General features: G+C 40.2%; 1 protein-coding gene across 1 annotated transcript; it reads right to left on the bottom strand.

Moving 5' to 3' along the window:
- Positions 1 to 2,672: 2,672 nt before the first annotated feature.
- On the bottom strand, positions 2,673 to 12,550 carry LOC119719164 (organic cation transporter protein-like). Its single transcript, XM_038188506.1, has 10 exons — positions 12,403 to 12,550; positions 10,959 to 11,293; positions 9,872 to 10,102; positions 8,795 to 8,991; positions 8,208 to 8,531; positions 7,049 to 7,183; positions 5,407 to 5,492; positions 4,475 to 4,595; positions 3,338 to 3,410; positions 2,673 to 2,851 (listed from the first exon to the last, which is right to left on the bottom strand). Exons 2-10 carry the CDS (start codon positions 11,289 to 11,291, stop codon positions 2,693 to 2,695), a joined length of 1,659 nt encoding a protein of 552 aa, XP_038044434.1. The 5' UTR covers positions 11,292 to 11,293; positions 12,403 to 12,550; the 3' UTR covers positions 2,673 to 2,692.
- Between the last annotated feature and the right edge of the window lie 2,575 nt (positions 12,551 to 15,125).

Genomic DNA, 15,125 nt, shown 5'->3' with positions numbered 1-15,125 from the left:
AGTTTCCAGGCTGGACAGGGACAGAGCTGGCTTATGTGTTTCATTAAGTAACCTCCTTCCCACTACCGGCGACATTTTGCAATGTTTGTCTGCAGAGACATTGTTGGGATACAAGTGCTACATTGTATTGCCACACAAACCATGAGCAGACATCTTCATGTGATTCTCAAGCAGTATGCTAAGAAACCAGCTCATCTACAGAATGTCCTGCCATTTAAAAAAAAGTTTATTCACCCTTTTGGACATCAAGGCCCCAGTGTTTCAGCTTACAGTTTCAGTGTCAGTTTCAGTTTATTTCCACAGTATCAAAATATCAATGGACAATGACAATCGTAATTAGAGAATAGCAGAAAAAAACATTTAGAATACAGATGAGGATGAAGCAAACAATAAGTATGGAAGACATTGATACTGCGGAGGGGTCATAAAGAAGCAATGCTTGTGAGGAATGAGCTCCTGAGCATGCATGTGCATTGAGCCGAGCTGATGTGATTGTTATCTCAATTCAACTCGACTCAAATCACATGACTCGACTCTAGACCACTTACGTACTGATATAGTCAACTATACTCAACTGGACTCCCCGTGTCGTTCATTGTGTATATGGCTCTGTGAAGTACATGTAGTGGCGAAAACCAGTCTTTTGAGGGCACCTTCTTGAGTGTATGCCTCATACATTTGAGGCCCTTTTGAGCAAAACTCTTCCTGGGCCGTCAATGCCGTTTGGGCAATATGAGAATATCTTTACTAAACATTTCATAAATATAACAATGGAATTGTGAAAGCCACAGCAATATAAAATTGGTATAATATAGGTGTTTTTTGGGTGTGGCACCCCGAAAAATAGATTTTCAAATTGAATTGATATATTATTAATATTTCATTAGTTATGAGTTTTCCAAAAAATGGCCGACGATTAGTAATTAATTAGTAAACTCGGGAATGTCGCGAACCGGCCGCGATTATCGCGTAGCCAAGCAAGACGAATAAAAAGCGCATGCTTCAAAAATTAGCATATGCATTTTTTTAGCTGAAACGTCACTAGAAATGAAATTTATAAAATTTCGCTCCAAACTTTCTGAACTGAAGCGCACTATTAAAACCCATTTTAAAACTGTAAAAAGGTATGCAAATGCAAACAAGCAATTTATTTGTTACACGGCATTATATTCCTTAAACAAATTGAAAAACACGTTTATACCAACTTTAGCGAACTGTACTTATAAGGTTCTTCAAATACAAAAATAAGATTCCATTGGATGATGTCACTGCTAAGGTGTATGTAGTTTTTAACATAATCATTAACAAGCACGAGTATCCAATAAGATCGGCATACCTTTTCGTATACTGTAGAAACCCTTTCACTTTTGTTTTGTATTAAAGCGGCATTAATTACTTGTAAAAAAGTTTAGTTTCATCACTGTTCATGATCTGAATGTAAAAAAATAATAATGCAATAACCATGCATAAGGACGGACAGGGACAGGGTTAATTTTCAAAAATCTCTAGAAACACCATCTTACCGTAAATTCTTGAAGACCCAATATTTCTTCACAGAAGAGATTAATATTCGCATGGTATATTCCGCAAACCTAATCCTTGTGTTTAGCATCAAATTATACATGCTATTAAGGGAATAAATGTGTGCTTGGCCGGTTTTAAACACTATGCTTAAACCGGTTTGGAGTCTGGACGCTGATGATGACCCGAGCCGAAGGCGAGGGTCATGATCAGCGTCCAGACTCCAAACCAGTCTTAAACAAAGTGTTTAATACCATTCAAGTACATGTCTTTTCCAATTCATAAATAACTTTTAGGTCAAACAGTCAAAACAAGTCAAACATTATAAATTCCCAAAGATTTTGTTTCACAAATTTACTTCATGTTTTTTTAAACACCCCCTAGCTATGTTATGGTATGTGCCTTTCGCGAGTAGTCGTTAACAACTCCTTGTTCTGAAGATTGGTGCGCGAATTGCGCGTACTGCGCGATGTGGAGCAGAACGCAGCTGTTCCGGCTTAGTGTGAATTAAGAACTATATAATAGTACTCATTAGTAGTACATGTATTGCGCATGCCTAACCGAGGATGGTGAACGATCAATCATTAAAAGGGTAAAAAAAGACCTGATTTCATAGGAGTCCAAATTTCACGTGACACTGGTAAAGTGTTTAAGACCAGCCAGCCATTGTTTTATCAACCATTTAAGACCAGCCACGTGACGGGCTCACGACCAATAGGAATGGGTAAACTGTTGTAGGTATTTAGGAATGACATTTAAAGGTAAAATAAACCAATTGTCAATTTGTAAAAACATTTCTAGTCGAAGCAACAAAAGCGATCAAAATCTAGCTCTGTGAATGCTGTAAAAGTTTGAGAAAACACAATATTCTCGATCTCGATTTCAATTCAAAGGTTAACGAGTCATAATTTGAAATGCACAGGGAGCTTAGTGTCATTATTATCTTCAAACCAAGTGAGCTTTGCAACAATACCTTGGATCTACTCTACCTTTAACAAAACAAATTCACATTCTTATATGAAGCAAACTCAATTACTTTAAGAAATGTTATCTTGGTTTGGTTTACTGTAGATAATTTGCACCTGGCACATTCATTAACTTGCATCTTTGTTTTTAAGCCTACTTAATGTTGCCATATTTTTTTAGCCTTATTGATGTCCAGTATTGTTCACTAGATGGCGCTCTCTCGATCTTGGGCTAACTTGTCAGTGTCTCCGTACTGCTCTGGCAGGGGTTTGTTCCTGGTTTCGGGAAGAAAGAACACACATAGAGAGGCTACCAGCGAGAGCGTGCCAAATATGGTCATGGGCAGGAAGCTCACCACACCTTTCTATAAGGAAACAATGTAAAGAACTGGTTACCAAGGAAAGTCATTTAAACTAGAGTAAACTTGTCAGTTTGACCAGGTACTCAAAAAAAAACACGTGGTTAAAAATACAACTGCATCGGGAGAGATTGAATGTGGATTGTTAAGTGGCGCACCAAAGTGGTGGGGGGGCCCTCGGGGACTTGAGCCCACCCCCAAAGAGGTTGTCAATTTTTGTTTTTTGGGGTTTCTTTAGTCACACGATTTGACCTTGGTGATATGTAAGCAGTTTTTTTTCATGCAGTTTAATGGCGGTGTAAGTGGCGCCACCAACGTCAAAATAGTCCGGCCCCCGCAAAAAAAAAAAATCTAATTTTTTTCTGCGACAAAACATTTTGGGCAAAATTTTCAATTTTTTTTGTTCACTTCTAACAAATGTGAAAAAAAATTTTGAGCCCCCCCCCCCCCAAGCCAAATCCTGGGTGCACCACTGAGAGTTTTGTTACTCACCAACAGCACGATGAACGGAGCTATGATTGTAGCCGTTTTGCCCACCGTTGCCGAGCTCCCAGTTACAATATTTCTAAGAGTATACATGTAAATGATACAAACACAACACAATTAAAGCAAACTAACAAACAAACAAAAATTCCAAAAAAAAAACCAAAACAAGATTCATAAATAAAACTAAGAAAAAACCCCAACCCCCCCCCCCCCCAAAAAAAAAAACCGGGTGCTTTACCAAGACATTTTACTTGAATAGAAGCATTGGAAGTTGTTAATTGTATCTCCACTTTGGAGACTTAACCAAGAGAACGTGATCACAAAAGAACTTAGCAGTGCAACCATAAGCACAGGTTATTGCAAATAAGGGAAAAAATGTGTGCTTGGCCGGTTTTAAACACTCTGTTTGTGACCGGTTGGAGTCTGGATGCTGATAATCACCCGAACCGCAGGTCAGATAATCAAAACATTTCAGTCCAAACTTCAAAACAAGTAAACAATTATGAGTTGCCAACGATTTGGTTCAACAATTGTACCTCTTGTTTTTTTGGGACACCCCACTAGCTATATTATGATATGTCCAGTCTCTCGAGTGTAGTAAACAACTCCTTATAAGCAGATTGGCGCGCGCGTTGCGCGTACTGTGTGATGTAACGCACAACGCAGCTGTGCCGGTGTATTGTAAATTTACGACTATGAAATTCTGACTCACTCGCATGCCTACGTGAGGATTGGGAACGTTCAACCAATAAAACGGTAAAGGCTTTCTCTATCAACCGTTTAAGTCCGGCCAAGTGACAGGGCTGTCGACCAATAGGCATGGGTAAACTGTCTAAGGTATTTATGAATAATTTGTTAAAAGCCATATTTGCCAAGCTTGAGTAAAAACAATGAACAAGGTAAAATTCACATTCATGTCTTATCTTTCATCACCCGAATGCCATCGTTTGGCTTCGTTCTTATATAATTATAATACAAGTTTTACTTATGTCTGACAATCAACTGGCAATCGGTTTAATGAAACTCGGAATGTGACTTACGTTTGTAGTGACATTACATTTACTCGGGGTTTTTTTGGCGTATTGCCGTCGAAATAGAAATGTGGCTATAAATAATAGAAATATTATATTTATGCCATTTTACCTCAATACTGTTGGGAACACCTCTGCTCCTATCAGCATAGTCACCTCATAGGTAGCACCGGCAAAGTACTTGCCCAGCATGGTCATGGCAACAATTAACGCAGCGAGATCTGTACCTTGCGCTAAATAATAAAAAAAAATATGTATAAACCCACTGTAAGGAGTTCATGATGCACAGGCTGAGACAGAATGATTTGGACCCAAATTAAAGAAAATGTTACCAGTATGTAGCAATTATCAAAACAAGAGCAAATGCAATGTGTTATGAGCTGGTATTTTAATTGTTTGGTGAAAGTTTCATGTATATCCAATGTAACATTTTGAAGAAACTCTAAAACACTATGACCACGGTTCCATAGTTCAACTAATTTATTGAAATCGTGTACTGATGTGAAGCAGTGTAATAACAAATAAAACCTAGTCATGGTGACTGACTCACTTGAAGTTATTGACACATTTAAAAAAGGCAAAACCAATTCCGTGTGCAGACTGCAAAATGAGCCTCTTCAATGAAAATGGTATAACTCCTCACCTCAGTCAAATTTGAAAAATTCAAAATTTCTATGGAATAACCATATAAAACACTATTTTTTTCCCTCAAAATTCTCTATTTGCCACCAAAAATGGCGAACTTAGGTCCAGATCATTCTGACTCGCCCTGTATTTGGGCTGTTTAGGAAAGAATAGTAATTTCAATCTGCTGCAGAATAAAAGACTAGTTTAAATTATAGTAAATCCTTATAAAATATACATTTCCATTTCAAATGTGATTTTATTTAAGTAGCCGACGATGCCTTGAAGGAGTGACTTTATCGTAATTTAACGAAGAGCACTGCAGACGAAGTTGAATTGTTCATCTCCTTTGCAAGCTCAATTCAACACAACATATGTACACCCTCAGTAGAAGAACTTGGTTTTCTAGTTAAGTTATACCTGTCTTAGTGGGTAGGAACCCTGCGATAAAGCAAAACACAGCACACGCGAAGAAGAAAATGATCAGCGGCCTTCTACGGCCAAACCTGTGAAAAAACATAGGTAATGTATTAAATGACTAGGAAAATACCAGCTCAAAATCTAAATTTAAAAACATTAGGATTGTATTTTTTATGCACGAAATGGCGCAACCGCAAATCATTAACGTCGAACGAGGATAAATTAGCAAAACGATTAAAATATGCTTTCACATAGCTCGCTTCAGCTTTGTGAAATTTTGACTGTTTTTCTGGTCAAATCTGGCTATTTCTTTTTTCAGACATATCCTTTGCACCTCTCACTCGAAATGCACACAAATTGGTAGGAGTCATAATTTGTTTATGGGTAGTGTCTTGAATTAGTTCATATAGATACCTTAGGCTATGTTTAGTAATTGTTTTCGTGGCTGCACTCTTCTTGAAACCAAGAATGTTTTCGTAAACTGTTTAGACGGTTGGTCAAATATTGACCACAAAATGTGAATATTTCGTGACGCTCAACATTTTAATGTTCTTTTGTCCAAAAATAATTGAAACAACGTAAACAATCTCAACATTTCGATATTATCTGTTTTACATCAATTTAGCCAGTAAAACAAATCCACAGGCAAACTGTCTTAACATTCCTCAGAAATACAAACTGTGCTCAATCAAGTGCAGAACCAACAGGTACAAAAATCAGTTCAATCCCATCATTGACACACTTCTCGTACAGTTAATTGTTTACATAGTAAGCCCTGCAGGTTTTTGAAGTGGAGCTGGCCTTCTTGCCTTTTGCATTTTTTTATGCTAAATTTTGCATATTTTACATACAGTGAGATAAATTTTGTATATACTTTTTTATAGTTCTACATATTTTTATTTATTTTTTGTCCTCTGTAATCGTTGCCTTTTTTCCTTTTTTGTTTAAGGAACTGCTACGTAACTTTTATTTTGTGTGTGAATGTCTACGTATCTTAAACGTAATTCAGCTTTAGGACTGTGATGTTTGAAGTTTTAATAAATCAATAATAATAATAATTATTATTAACACTAATAATTAACATGATTACCCTGGATTGGACATTTGGGAGACATCCCCTTAGACTTGTGCGCACAATTTTTCAAACTAAAATGTGCCCTAACCCAATATTCCCTTGTCCTTTTCCACGAATTTCGGTATGGCAACAAATATAACCTAATTGCGACAGCAAAATTGTGCCTCTAAAAGGGGGCTGTGACATTGGGGAGACACCTAATTACCGATGTCTAATAATAATAATAATAATAATTACTCTTTTTGCTACATTAGGGCGACTTTTTCATAGATTTGTGCACAAACCTAAATTGTCACCTAACCCAAGTTTACCTTATCTTTTTTCTACGAAATTTAGTATTTTTACTAATTGGACCACGAGGAATCGATCTAGATGGCTTGCGACGGCAACATTTCTTGTCCTATAAAGGGTCGTTTTCACAAAAGGGCGACAGTTATATGTCTACTTAATAAGGTCTGTCGCCCTATTGTGGACGGAGTTAGCAAAATCTGTCGCCCTATTATAGCTGTTAGTAAAATAACAATAATAATAATAATACTATTTTATAGCCGATTCTGTTGTCAGTACCTTTTAAGGATGAAGAAATTCACAATAGACATCGGTGCCTCAACGAGGGCCAACAGGAAAAAGTTGAGGTACTTATTTCCAGCCAGACTAGTAGAGTAGACCATGAATCCGAAGTACAACATGTTCATAACAAACCTGTAAGGAAATAAACACCGCAAATAAAGAAAGAAAGCCCACACTCATTGGAGGGGTCATAATTTGAAGTCTGATCGTCTTATGACCTTTGGGAAATGTTGTTAGTTACATTTCGATGCCCCGTTTGCTACCAAAGACTATAAATCATCCAACATTGACAACGGTTTATGGAAAATGATGTAGTTTTAAAAGTTGCACATTTAAAGAGTATGTGAGTGAATATTACTGCGTGCCGAAACGAACAGCTGGGAATACCGATTACAAGGTGTTTGCATGTATGAGAGCACGCCAATAGGCCTTATTCATGAGTCGGCCATGTTGAATTGAAAGTGAGGTAAAATCTTCAATTATCAGCGCGCCTTCCCCTGATACGGTCCTAAATGTACTTGTATTCCAATTCACAAATATTTTTTGAGTCAAAAAGTCGACACGAGTCAAAAATTATGTATTTTAAACGATTTTGTTGAACGGTTTTACTTCATTGTGTTTTTAAACACCCCTCTAGCTATGGTTTGGAATATCCTCTCGCGAGTAGTAGTAAACAAATTCTTTGTATGGTGATTGACGCGCGCGTGGTGCGTGATGTTGCGCGGAACGCTGATTGGAAAAAGGATGTTTTGATGCGCGCACGATCGCGACGTCGTCGCGTCGTAGAAGTTGAAATATATCTACTCTTGCGACTGTTGATTTTGTTAATCGTCTTAATATCGTCGCAGTTATAGGTCACAAAAAATCGGCGACTGAAATGTTCCCGACGGTTGTAGCTCAGGCACAGCTTGATCCTGAAAAGTCAGTCGCCGACTGATCTGTGTCGTCGCAAGGTCGACCTGAGGCCGGCTTTACAGTACAAAATCCAGAATCTACATTTCAGATGTTAGCGCCACTTTTTAACTAGGTTGCCAGCTTTGCTTATTATAACATCAATATTATGCCGCAGACCAATTCAATTTGTTCCATTTTAAATTGTCAAGAATTGACGATTTGATATCTGGTAAGGGAAACAAACTGAGCTGTAGAGACTCACCAGCAGAGAAATATAATCAGGGAGTACTTGACGAGAGTCCGCGTCTTGAAGAGGTCAAGAACAGAGTAGTGTCGCCTTCTTTGAGTGCAAACTATCTTGTTTATTCCACTGTCTGCAGCGGGAGACGTGTCTCCTTTGCCGTCTGCTTCTTCAGCTGTCAACAAGTCCGTTTCGTTAAGCCCGATACCTTCGTTCGGCTTCGACAAAAGGAAGCCTCCATCGCAGTTGATGTGCTTGGATTTGGCAATCTTTTGTAGAATGGACTCCGCCCTGTCCACTTGACCTTTCTGAACTAGCCAGCGAATAGATTCGTAAGAGAAAAACCTACGTAGGGAACAAAATGAGACAGCTGTATTTTGTGCTGGGAAGAACAAAATAAGACTAGATTTGCTTAGTCGAGGTGGACCCTAGTCGCGTCAGTGACCCAGTCAGGCAGGCAGGCATAGCAGCCAGCCAACCAGGTGGGCTGGCAGGCTGGCAGGCAGGCGGGCAGGTAGGAAGGAAGGCGGGCGGGCAGAGGACAATAAGACTTACATAAAAAGTAAGAATAATGACATCGATTGGACGTGTGGTTTTATAAGCCTTACCAATGTAATGGCAGCAGTGGGATGCACGCCAGAGACACTACAAGCTGTAGGTCCCTCCAGTTGGGCAGAAGGATCGCCAAAGGAGCCACCAGCATCAGACCGAGGACCCAGCCAAAGGTGACGAGCAGGTTCGCAAGCAAACGATTCTTTGTCGAGTACATCTCCACTATTCGGACAAAAACTACGAGGGTGTTTCCCTACAAATAAAATATTGTTCAAGAGATTGTTTTGTATATGTTATCAGAAATGTAATTTATTTGTGATATGTTCATTTCCTTGATTTGTTTGTGGACTGTGTCTGGAATCAGGCAGCGAAGACTGCCATGCAGTGTCAGAAAAGGAGCACACACTGAGGATTCTCCATGCAATGTTGTTCGCAGGCTTTGTATGTTCCTTTCATTTTGTACTCTTGTGAACATGTAGGTATTGGTACTATAGGTCTCTTATTCTACAGCTCAGGCAGGCAAAGTTTTTTTTCCAGCGACCACGTTGAGTGACGTGGCCTCGTGGTCTGGAGCATTGAATTCGTGGTCTGTGGGTTTATTTGGTAGGTTCTGGGTTCAAGGTCAGTCTGGGGTTGTGGTGCGTGGCCCTTGGGATAGGCACCTTGTCATTCATTGCTTCTCCCCACCCCAGAAGTATTAAATAGGTACCTGTGAGGATAGAGATGATAATTGGGATTGAGTTTAGCTACTTTGCGTCGAAATGGCAGCATCGAGATGTATACTCGCCAGGGAGCTGAGACTGCCGTTGAAATGTTTCAGTGGCCCAACAAATAATAATGTAGCGCCTTGAGCACCAATACTGGTGGGTACGTGCGCTTTATAGATACAAATTCTAATAAAATAAATACAAATTGTCATGTGAATTCTAAGACCTTATGCCGCTTGTGTGAAAGATATCACGTTATGTATCAAGCGATTTGAGGAAGTTCTATGGCGTTTTGATTTTAAGGCAAGATGGAAACGATCTCAGATTTTTGTTGACACCCTTTCTGGTCTGGCATGTCTCGGATATCATTCTATAAAAAGAGTCTCAGAAATGAAATCAGAAAACTAGACACTTTTTTTCATTTACCGGGAGTACCAGTCCAAGGAGAAACCGGGCAGCCATCATGAGCTCAAGATTCCAGATGAAGCTAATGGACATGCCGAGGAGACTACTAAGGAGCAACGATGTCATGCAAACCGTGCGCCTACCAAACATGTCGGACGCTTGGCCGGTCACGAAGCAGCCGACAAGGAAACCGGCGAAGTGCATCGACATCAGAGTACCAGCTAAGAGGCTTCGGCTGCACACGAGATTAAGCTGAGGATAAAGAACAAATCAATTCATCTGAGAGTGCGACAACACTTCTTTTTTTTTACATAGACCAGTCAATAACGTGAAGGTCGAGTATATCAGAATGCCCTGATACTCAAGTCAGGATCATAATAATCCTGTACCGTTGACACAGTAGCGTCTCCAAGTTTCTTGATATGCCACTGCATTGAGAAGGTTGGTATTTGCGATTTTCTCCTTGTAAGCCGATAGTTTATTTAACCATACAAGAACCGAGTAGTTCTTGGTGATCATGTAACAGACCATAATCAGCGGCGTAGCTACCGGGAGCGGGGGTGCTGTGGGGAGGGGGCGGGGCGCACGTCCTCTCTAAAAAAAAATCCGCCCCTCCCCCATTCGCCCGCGGCCGCCACTGGAAATTTTGCAATCGCAAAAAAAGGCACAGTCTTATGAATTAGCTTGATTAGCGGGTTGAACATGAAGTGCCTTTTTCCACGTAAGTTTTTTGGGTTGTTGTTTCACCAAAACCCTGTTTTTCGTAAGTGACTGTTTATTTGAACGTCCTGTGGCGAGCGAATAGCGCTCACTACTGTCTGACCCATACCATGATTTCGGTTTTGAAAAGCACCCAATGGGAAGATGGTGTCTAGCCCCACCCTCCCTCCCCCCTCCCAGCCCACACATGTTGCGTGTCCGGTGAAAAAAAAACCCTGTGTACGTTTCAGCTCGGGTGGAATCGGGAGCCCCTCCATTGAAACCTCCAGCCTCCCCCAATCTCCCCCCCCCCATCGCCCCCCTCCCTCCCCCCAACCCAGGATGAGAACCCTGGCTACGTCACTGACCATAATGCACACCCTCTTCTAATCTTTAAACAAGGACTTACGTCAGTCACAATGCTCGTTGCTCCGTATTCAGACGGGTACTCCCAGCCATATTGGCAAGTCGTCAGGTTATTCGTAAGAGTCCCGTTCAGCACATCGTACATCTCACAGCCGGCAAATGCCTCTCGGCCATCTTTGTTGATGAGAGGTGATGTCTGATTGGCTGTGAAGCCCGGCGGTGGTTTACAGTAGTGCTCCACCGATTGGTCGATCGTGAACGCTATGGAGTTGCTTTGGATGGATGCAAATGTTATGCAGACTGCAAAGAGGAGAAAGTTTGCGGTTTGCAACCTTCCCAACTCCCCGACGGTTTTCAGGCTAGTGTCAACGTCCATACCTGCAGATTTATATATACTTTGGGGTAGCAGAAAAGTCAGTGTGTGCACAGTTGCCATGCAACACTTCGCGGAATATTTTTGGTTTAAATCTAATGATTGCGGGATCTACTGTCAAGGGGTTTGCAAAGTATTTTACAGATGCAGATACAGAACTTTTTTGTCAATGACAAGCAAAATCGGAGCAATTTTCAAATTGTCCAAATGATTTGAAAAAATGAGCTTCAATTATCGAGGCTGTCCTACTTTAAGAAAGGTTAACTCCCCGACTTCGGCTTGTTTGATGTGATAATTGTTATAATTATTTGACAATCGGTAACTTTCAAAGGTACCGGTACCTCGAGAGTACAGAAGACGAAACGAATGGGGCATGATCTAATTATGCAAAAATATGCAAATTAGACGCACACGCAGCAGCTTATCGAAACCGGCCTTCGGAAGCAAAGCTGTAATACTCGAGTTGCATGAATACAATATATGGCCGAATTAACTGTCCGCTAACCAACCCAACCCACCTACCCACCCACCCACTCACACACCCACGCTTACATAGGCATAGAAGTGGGGTACTTCCTTTGTTCTCGTGTACTAACATTTTGCTACGTCGCACACTTATGTCAAAATGCTCTTATTTTAACCATAGTTAATTTCCTGGGCTGAAATTCGGACTTAATTAATATCCCTTTTCTAAAACTCTTCCATTTGCGACTGATCAACCCACCTTGGAAATTCCTAGTTTTTGAGTAATATCCATATATCTATTTTGTGAAAAATTTGTGGGGTACCAAAACGGTACCCCGCAAGTCGGTGGGCATTCCTTGTGGGGTACCTCCCATTGTTCCGGTACCCCATAAGGCAGTGTTTGTACACGCACCCACGTCCATCCACCCACCCACCAACATAAGCAGCTCAAGCCCTCGGCATGTTTCACATTCACACCCGCCGTGGGAAAAATAATGCACGATTTTGTCAGGTTCTGGGCTCAACAATGCGTTCAAGTATTGCTAAGCTGCTATAGTTGCTGAATTCACGCTAAATAGATGTTCTACAGATGGGGTCGAAGTACAACACGTTCAAATAAAAACAGGTGATATACACAATGTCAGCCTACCTTTTGCTTTTCGTAGTATTGCAGTCACTAGCGCACACTTCTATGGACGACTGAGTTTAAATATGCTTCACTGATAACCTTTTGGACTTGTCGATTCTTGTTGCAATGAGTGGTACAAAATGGTGGTTGACTCTGCCCTTTGTCCATTTGTCTTTATTCTAGGGGAGTATTTATATTGAACATTGCACCTATAGATTTATTTGCTCTTGTTACCATAAACAGTAAAGGCTGCAGTAGTCCACTGCCTGGACTGTTCTCGTGCGATCAATCGAGCGCGCCCCCATGCGCCCGATCCCGAGCCACTGCACGTGCACACAGCAGACTCTCATACCCGTTGTTTTCTCCAGGCGAGTGTTTGTTGGAGAGGGAACCCTGCTTGGACTGCGACCAAAAAACAACGTCCAGAATATGGACTAAGGCTGCAGTGCAATGACAAATACACTTTCCCCGTTCGTTTTATTTCCAGTAAACAAAAGTCATAGAATTACAAATGATTGGAATTATGAGAACATTTAAAATCTAAAATTTATCCCCTAAACTACCGATTTTAGAAATAATCTGTATTAACATTAATATTTACAAGGAATGAAACCATAACCTGATTAAAAGACGTGCTTTTCACCCGAAGTCTTTTTTTTTTTTTTTGTTGAGGGGTGGGGGTATGTATATCCAATAAGTTTCTCTTTTTTTCCATTTGAATTGTAAAGCGAGAATTCATGATTTAAATGCGATTACTAGAGGATGCTCGGAAATATAAGATTGGATTTTAATATTTTTTGGGAAATGTCAATGTGTGACCTGTCACCTATAGCAACAGAAACATTTATACAAATCCTCATACACTAACCTTTTTACACACTTTCTACATTTGCACACATTACCGTTTCTTGACGGCAATGACAAGTAAATACCATAACAAACTAGTGCAGTTCCTATACAAATAAACAAAAACGACAGAAAAAGATAACAAATGAGTTACTTTCTTCTTACAGGAACAACAAAAATACACAGCACAACCTCATATAATTTAACATGAAAATACCTCTAATCCAAGATGATCAAGATGTAAAACGTCTTACACTGTCTAGATCATTCATCCCGCTTTTCAAAATAATCAATATTTTTTTCCAGCGTTAAGTACATTTTCGGATGATCTATTGTAGTACTCAATAATTAACGTTCTTCATGCTGCACGCAGGATTAGAGTTTAGTTACCTTAGGCCAAAAAAAAAAAGTCTCCGGTTTCTGGTAAGCGCGCGCGTCGCCATAGCCATGCGCGTCGGCAAAATGAAAAAAAAAAATCAATGAAAGATGATGTCTCAAAACCGCCAAACTCACTGTTTTGACTGGAATCCTGCTGCTGCACAATTTTAACGTGTTTTTAGATGGGGTTATGATCGAGAATAAGCTTTATGTGGCCTCTTTGGTCTCCCATAATATTTGCACTAAGTTTAGTCGGGCACCATTTGCAGTCATCAGCCGATATTTGAAGCAAAAAAAACAGGTAAAAAAAAAAAAAAGCCGCGTCGCCGCACACTTTTTGGGCAAGCTCCATACCAGAAACCTGAGACTTTTTTTGGCCTTATAGCAAGTAACGTTTTACATTTTAATTCCCATATATTTTCGCATATTTTTTTTCTTTAACTTCAACCCACGTTGCTAAACTACATGATCAACAGGCATGTCAAAATACTTGCATGCATGAAACTAGAAAGCACCCAGAGAGCGCTAAACAATTCCCCGCCATATTGTCAGTACACCCTAAAGAAATACTCGCATAAATGGTGAAGAATGCTTTAAAAAAAATCCTAGATCCAGACCCAGATCCGGATCACTTCCAAAATCTAATCGATTTTTACTGGTACTATTAGGACCACACCTACAAAAATGTTAATGCAAATCCGTTCATAACTTGTTGAGTTATCTTGTTAACAGACAAACCGACCAACCAACAAACTAACCACATCCGATGAAATCATTACCTCCTTGGCGGAGGTTATAGAGCAGTGTCATCCTAAAAATGTTTAAGAAGAAATCCCCAAAATCACTGAATCATAATTGAAATAAGTTTAAAAAAAATTCCATTGGTTTTTGAAATTGTTTCGTCAATCTATTGATTTCAGTCTTTAGACAAATGGACCGATCCAGTAAGTACCGCCCCATGTTGTTCTGACCAATCACAGCCGTGATTTATGTCCAACGTGCGTGCACAAAAGTCCGACATGCGTGCACGCGCGTATGATGCGCGCGGCAGGAAAATGCATGGCATTGGAGAGGGGCGCGTGTTAATTTGCCCAGTGCGCAGTGGGCGGGGTCTATTGGATCGGTCCATTGTTGGCGTCTTCATAATGTCTCCGGGAGAGAGCAATTTGTACACAACCATGTTACGTTAGAATGAGCTACATTATGTTGAGTATCCTGGTTTTATTTTTTACTACACTTGCACTTTAAGGAGAATTCAGGGAAGGCAACGTGCTCTAACATGAAACAGCGTCCCCTGAAATGAAATGTATCTTCGTACGTATACAGTTCGATCGCGTTTCTTCCAGATCTTTGTTGGCTGCAATAGTAACGCAGGGGTTGCAAACTTCAGTGTGTCTGCACGTTAAGCGGCCTAGATCTTGCACTATGTACAATGATAGCTGTTGCAAATCCATTTTTTTTTTCAGAGCAGGATGGAATTAAGCCGACTTCAAGCTATCAACTTCAAGCTTTCTGGCGAT

Source organism: Patiria miniata, unplaced genomic scaffold (assembly GCF_015706575.1).
Source record: "Patiria miniata isolate m_02_andy unplaced genomic scaffold, ASM1570657v1 HiC_scaffold_8, whole genome shotgun sequence".
Taxonomy (NCBI): Eukaryota; Metazoa; Echinodermata; class Asteroidea; order Valvatida; family Asterinidae; genus Patiria; species Patiria miniata.
This window is presented reverse-complemented; position numbering and strand designations above follow the sequence as displayed.